Source organism: Anomalospiza imberbis, unplaced genomic scaffold (assembly GCF_031753505.1).
Source record: "Anomalospiza imberbis isolate Cuckoo-Finch-1a 21T00152 unplaced genomic scaffold, ASM3175350v1 scaffold_771, whole genome shotgun sequence".
NCBI lineage: Eukaryota > Metazoa > Chordata > Aves > Passeriformes > Viduidae > Anomalospiza > Anomalospiza imberbis.
In genome coordinates, this window is record NW_027100389.1 from 38,359 (window position 1) to 45,323 (window position 6,965).

Genomic DNA, 6,965 nt, shown 5'->3' on the forward strand with positions numbered 1-6,965 from the left:
AGCCCCAATTTGGGGGGACCCCAGACCCAAACCCTGACCGGGACCCCCAGCCCCAATTTGGGGGGACCCCAAAATCATTTCCGGGACCCCCAGCCCCATTTTGGGGGACCCCAGACCCAAACCCTGACCGGGACCCCCCGCCCCAATTTGGGGGGGACCCCAAAATCATTTCCGGAACCCCCAGCCCCAATTTGGGGGGACCCCAGACCCAAAACCCTGACCGGAACCCCCAGCCCCATTTTGGGGGGACCCCAGACCCAAAACCCTGACCGGGACCCCCCAGCCCCAATTTGGGGGGACCCCAAAATCATTTCCGGGACCCCCAGTCCCATTCTGGGGGGACCCCAGACCCAAAGTCGCGTCCGGGGCCCCCATTTTGGGGTCCCCAGAGCCCTGACCAGGACCACCCCAGACCCATTTTGGGGTCCCCCCAAGGCCCCAGCCCCATTTTGGGGTGACCCCAGACCCATTTTGGGGTCCCCTCAAACCCCCAGCCCCATTTTGGGGTGACCCCAGACCCATTTTGGGGTCCCCCCAAACCCCCAGCCCCATTTTGGGGTGACCTCAGACCCATTTTGGGGTCCCTCCAAGGCCCCAGCCCCATTTTGGGGTGACCCCAGACCCATTTTGGGGTCCCCCCAAACCCCCAGCCCCATTTTGGGGTCCCCCATTTCCAGCTCCATTCCTGGGACCCCCCAACCCCGCTCTGGGCACCCCCAAACCAGACCCCAGCCCCATTTATGGGCTGAACCCCTAAATGGATTTGGGGTTCCATGAGCGGATTTGGGGTTCCCATGTTTGGATTTGGGGTTCCATGAGCGGATTTGGGGTTCCCATGAGCGGATTTGGGGGTTCCATGAGCGGATTTGGGGTTCCGGGTGCGGATTTGGGGTTCCATGGGAGAATTTGGGGTTCCAGATGCAGATTTGGGGGTTCCAGGTTCAGATTTGGGGTTCCCATGTTTGGATTTGGGGTTCCAGTGAGCGGATTTGGGGCTCCATGTGCGGATTTGGGGGTTCCATGAGTGGATTTGGGGTTCCCGTGAGCGGATTTGGGGTTTCCAGGTGCAGATTTGGGGTTTCCAGGTGCAGATTTGGGGTTTCGGGTGCGGATTTGGGGTTCCCATGAGCGGATTTGGGGTTTCCAGGGGTGAATTTGGGGTTCCCATGAGCGGATTTGGGGTTTCCAGGGGTGAATTTGGGGTTTCCATGAGCGGATTTGGGGTTTCCAGGTGTGGATTTCGGGTTTCCAGGTGTGGATTTAGGTTTCCATGAGCGGATTTGGGGTTCCGGGTGCGGATTTGGGGTTCCCATGAGCGGATTTGGGGTTTCCATGAACGGATTTGGGGTTTCGGGTGCGGATTTGGGGTTTTCTGTGCGGATTTGGGGTTTTCCATGGGTGGATTTGGGGTTTCTATGCGCAGATTTGGGGTTTCCAGGTGCAGATTTGGGGGTTCCAGGTGCAGATTTGGGGGTTCCAGGTGCAGATTTGTGGTTCCGGGTGCGGATTTGGGGTTTCCATGGGTGGATTTGGGGTTCCCATGAGAGGATTTGGGGTTCCAGGTGCGGATTTGGGGTTCCAGGTGCGGATTTGGGGTTTCCATGGGTGGATTTGGGGTTTCCCTGAGCGGATTTGGGGTTTCCCTGAGCGGATTTGGGTTTTTCGGGGGTGGATTTGGGGTTTCCATGAGCGGATTTGGGGTTTCCATGAGTGGATTTGGGGTTCCCGTGTGCGGATTTGGGGTTCCCATGTGCGGATTTGGGATTTCCATGAGCGGATTTGGGGTTTCCAGGTGAGGATTTGGGGTTCCCATGTGCGGATTTGGGGTTTCCATGAGCGGATTTGGGGTTCCAGGTGCGGATTTGGGGTTCCCATGAGCGGATTTGGGGTTCCCATGTGCGGAATTGGGGTTTCCAGGTGCGGATTTGGGTTTTTCGGGGGTGGATTTGGGGTTCCCGTGTTTGGATTTGGGGTTCCCGTGTTTGGATTTGGGGTTTCCAGGTGCGGATTTGGGATTTCCATGAGCGGATTTGGGGTTTCCATGAGCGGATTTGGGGTTTGCAGTCGGGCCCAGCCCCCTCCCGGGGGTCCCATCCCCTGCCGGTGTCGATGTCTCGCTCCCGGGCCCCCGGCGGTGCCGGTGCCGGGTGGGGGTGGCGGTGTCGGTACCGGGTGTCGGTGTCGGGGTGCGGGTGCGGGTGCCGGGTGGCGGTACCGGTGTCGGGGTGTGGGTGGTGGTGCCGGGTGGCGGTACCGGGTGGGGGTGTCGGTACCGGGTGGGGGTGGCGGTGCCGGGTGTCGGTACCGGGTGGCGGTGCCGGGGTGGCGGTGTCGGTGTCGGGGTGGGGGTGGCGGTGCCCGGTGGCGGGTGGCGGTACCGGGGTGGCGGTGTCGGTGTCGGGGTGGGGATGGGGGTGGCGGTGCCGGGTGTCGGTGTCGGGGTGGGGGTGGCGGTGTCGGGGTGGGGGTGGGGGTGGCGGTGCCCGGTGGCGGTGCCGGGGTGGCGGTGTCGGTGCCGGGGTGGGGGTGGCGGTGTCGGTGCCGGGTGGCGGTGTCGGGTGTCGGGTGGCGGTGGCGGTGTCGCACAAGGCTCCCTTTGATGCCATCAAAGCCGCTTTGTGCCGGGATTTGGGGGCGGCGCCGCGGGCAGGTGCGCGCTGGGCCCGGTCCGCGGCCAGAGTGGGGCCGGTGTGGGGTCACTGTGGGGTCAGCGTGGGGCCGGTGTGGGGTCAGCGTGGGGCCGGTGTGGGGTCAGTGTGGGGTCAGCGTGGGGTCAGCGTGGGGCCGGTGTGGGGTCAGCGTGGGGCTAGTGTGGGGCCGGTGTGGGGTCACTGTGGGGCCGGTGTGGGGTCAGTGTGCGGCCAGCGTGGGGCCGGTGTGGGGTCACTGTGGGGTCAGCGTGGGGCCGGTGTGGGGTCAGTGTGCGGCCAGCGTGGGGCCGGTGTGGGGTCACTGTGGGGTCAGCGTGGGGCCGGTGTGGGGTCAGTGTGGGGTCAGCGTGGGGCCGGTGTGGGGTCAGTGTGCGGCCAGCGTGGGGCCGGTGTGCGGTCACTGGGGGGTCAGCGTGGGGCCGGTGTGGGGTCAGTGTGGGGTCACTGTGGGGCCGGTGTGGGGTCAGTGTGGGGTCAGCGTGGGGCCGGTGTGGGGTCAGCGTGGGGCCAGTGTGGGGCCGGTGTGGGGTCACTGTGGGGTTGGGGTCTCTATGGATCTCTATGGGGTCTCTATGGGTCTCTGTGGGGTCTGTGGGGTTGGGGTCTCTATGGGTCTCTATGGGTCTCTGTGGGGTCTGTGGCGTTGGGGTCTCTATGGGGTCTCTATGGGTCTCTATGGGTCTCTATGGGTCTCTGTTGGGTCTGTGGGGTTGGGGTCTCTATGGGTCTCTCTGTGGTCTCTGTGGGGTCTCTATGGGTCTCTATGGGTCTCTGTGGGACTCTATGGGGTCTATGGGTCTCGTCTCTATGGGTCTCTAAGGGGTCTCTATAGGTCTCTATGGGGCTGGGGTCTCTATGGGTCTCTATGGGGTCTCTATAGGTCTCTATGGGGCTGGGGTCTCCATGGGGTCTCTATGGGTCTCTATGGGGTCTCTATGGGGTCTGTGGGGCCTATGGGGTCTCTATGGCGTCTCTATGGGGCTGGGGTCTCTATGGGGTCTCTATGCGTCTCTAAGGGATCTCTATAGGTCTCTATGGGGTCTCTATGTGGTCTCTAGGGGTCTCTATGGGGTCTCTATGGGGTCTCTATGGGGTCTCTATGGGGTCTATGGGTCTCTATGGGGTCTCTATAGGTCTCTATGGGGCTGGGGTCTAGGGGTCTCTATGGGTCTCTAAGGCATCTCTATAGGTCTCTATGGGGCTGGAGTCTCTATGGGGTCCATGGGGTCTCTATGGGGTCTCTATGGGTCTCTATGGGGCTGGGGTCTCTATGGGATCTATGGGGTCTCTATGGGTCTCTATGGGGTCTCTGTGGGTCTCTATGGGGCTGGGGTCTCTATGGGGTCTCTGTGGGGTCCATGGGGTCCATGGGGTCTCTATGGGTCTCTATGGGGTCTCTATGGGTCTCTATGGGGCTGGGGTCTCTATGGGTCTCTATGGGTTTCTATGGGTTTCTATGGGGTCTCTATGGGGTCCATGGGGTCTCTATAGGTCTCTGTGGGTCTCCGTGGGGTCTCTATGGGGTCTATGGGGCTGGGGTCTCTATGGGTCTCTATGGGTCTCTGTGGGTCTCGATGGGGCTGGGGTCTCTATGGGTCTCTATGGGGTCTCTATGGGGCTGGGGTCTCTATGGGGTCTCTATGGGGCTGGGGTCTCTATGGATCTCTGTGTGGTCTCTATGGGGTCTCTGTGGGTCTCTATGGGGCTGGGGTCTCTATGGGTTTCTATGGGGTCTCTATGGGGTCTCTATGGGGTCCATGGGGTCCATGGGGTCCATGGGGTCTCTATAGGTCTCTGTGGGTCTCCGTGGGGTCTCTATGGGGTCTATGGGGCTGGGGTCTCTATGGGTCTCTATGGGGCTGGGGTCTCTATGGGATCTATGGGGTCTCTATGGGTCTCTGTGGGTCTCTGTGGGTCTCTATGGGGCTGGGGTCTCTATGGGTCTCTATGGGGCTGGGGTCTCTATGGGGTCCATGGGGTCTCTATGGGTCTCTGTGGGTCTCTATGGATCTCTATGGGGCTGGGGTCTCTATGGGGTCCATGGGGTCTCTATGGGTCTCTGTGGGTCTCTATGGGGCTGGGGTCTCTATGGGGTCTCTATGGGGCTGGGGTCTCTATGGATCTCTGTGTGGTCTCTATGGGATCTCTGTGTGGTCTCTATGGGGTCTCTGTGAGTCTCTATGGGGCTGGGGTCTCTATGGGGTCCATGGGGTCTCTATGGGTCTCTATGGGTCTCTATGGGGCTGGGGTCTCTATGGGGTCTGTGGGGTCTCTATGGGTCTCTATGGGGTCCATGGGGTCCATGGGGTCTCTATGGGTCTCTGTGGGTCTCTATGGGGCTGGGGTCTCTATGGGATCTATGGGGTCTCTATGGGTCTCTGTGGGTCTCTATGGGGCTGGGGTCTCTATGGGGTCGCGTTTGGCTCTGGGGGCGGGGGGCTTGGGCAGGAATGGGGGAGGGGCACCCCCAAATCTGGGCCCAACGGGGAGACCCCAAATCCCAGTCCCGAGGTCCCCAGAGACCCCAAATCCCAGTTTGGTGTCCCCAAATCCCAGTTTGGAGTCCCCAAATCCCAGTCTGGAGTCCCCAAATCCCAGTTTGGAGTCCCCAAATCCCAGTCTGGTGTCCCCAAATCCCAGTTTGGTGTCCCCTAATCCCAGTCTGGTGTCCCCTAATCCCAGTTTGGTGTCGCCTGTTCCCCTCAAATCCCAGTTTGGTGTCCCCAAATCCCAGTTTGGTCTCCCCTAATCCCAGTTTTTTTGTCCCCTAATCCCAGTCTGGTGTCCCCAAATCCCAGTTTACTGTCCCCAAATCCCAGTTTGGTGTCACCTGTCCTCCCCTAATCCCAGTTTGGTGTCCCCTAATCCCAGTCTGGTGCCCGCTGTGACCCCAAATACCAGTTTGGTGTTCCCAAATCCCAGTTTGGTGTCCCCTAATCCCAGTCTGGTGTCCCCTAATCCCAGTCTGGTGTCCCCTAATCCCAGTTTGGTGTCCCCAAATCCCAGTTTGGTCTCCCCTAATCCCAGTTTGGAGTCCCCTAATCCCAGTTTGGTGTCCCCAAATCCCAGTTTGGTGTCACCTGTCCTCCTGAAATCCCAGTCTGGTGTCCCCAAATCCCAGTCTGGTGTCCCCAAATCCCAGTTTGGAGTCCCCAAATCCCAGTCTGGTGTCCCCTAATCCCAGTTTGGAGTCCCCAAATCCCAGTCTGGTGTCCCCAAATCCCAGTCTGGTGTCCCCAAATCCCAGTTTGGTGTCCCCAAATCCCAGTTTGGAGTCCCCTCAAATCCCAGTTTGGAGTTCCCTAATCCCAGTTTGGTGTCCCCAAATCCCAGTTTGGTGTCCCCTAATCCCAGTTTGGTGTCCCCTAATCTCAGCTTGGTGTCCCCTAATCCCAGTTTGGTGTCCCCAAATCCCAGTTTGGTGTCACCTGTCCTCCTCAAATCCCAGTTTCGTGTCCCCAAATCCCAGTTTGGTGTCCCCTAATCCCAGTTTGCTGTCCCCTCAAATCCCAGTTTGGTGTCCCCTAATCCCAGTTTGGAGTCCCCTAATCCCAGTCTGGTGTCCCCAAATCCCAGTTTGGTGTCCCCAAATCCCAGTCTGGTGTCCCCTAATCCCAGTTTGGTGTCCCCAAATCCCAGTTTGGAGTCCCCAAATCCCAGTTTGGTGTCCCCAAATCCCAGTTTGGAGTCCCCTAATCCCAGTCTGGTGTCCCCTAATCCCAGTCTGGTGTCCCCTAATCCCAGTCTGGTGCCCGCTGTGACCCCAAATACCAGTTTGGTGTTCCCAAATCCCAGTTTGGTGTCCCCTAATCCCAGTTTGGTGTCCCCAAATCCCAGTCTGGTGTCCCCTAATCCCAGTTTGGTGTCACCTGTTCCCCTCAAATCCCAGTTTGGTGTCCCCAAATCCCAGTTTGGTCTCCCCTAATCCCAGTTTGGTGTCCCCAAATCCCAGTTTACTGTCCCCAAATCCCAGTTTGGTGTCACCTGTCCTCCTCAAATCCCAGTTTGGAGTCCCCTAATCCCAGTCTGGTGTCCCCTAATCCCAGTCTGTTGTCACCAAATCCCAGTTTGGTGTCCCCTAATCCCAGTTTGGTGTCCCCAAATCCCAGTCTGGTGTCCCCAAATCCCAGTTTGGAGTCCCCTAATCCCAGTTTGGTGTCCCCAAATCCCAGTTTGGTGTCACCTGTCCTCCTCAAATCCCAGTCTGGTGTCCCCAAATCCCAGTTTGGAGTCCCCAAATCCCAGTCTGGTGTCCCCTAATCCCAGTTTGGAGTCCCCAAATCCCAGTTTGGTGTCCCCAAATCCCAGTTTGGT

General features: G+C 59.5%; 1 protein-coding gene across 1 annotated transcript; it reads left to right on the forward strand.

The window, feature by feature from the left end:
* Positions 1-3,195: 3,195 nt before the first annotated feature.
* Positions 3,196-4,744, forward strand: LOC137467740 (shematrin-like protein 2; the record flags this gene model as incomplete). The annotated part of the gene is given in 4 exon segments (XM_068179174.1): positions 3,196-3,340; positions 3,841-4,014; positions 4,017-4,132; positions 4,442-4,744. Coding segments are annotated over 4 exon segments (738 nt in total), but the record flags the coding sequence as incomplete, so codon positions are not given.
* Between the last annotated feature and the right edge of the window lie 2,221 nt (positions 4,745-6,965).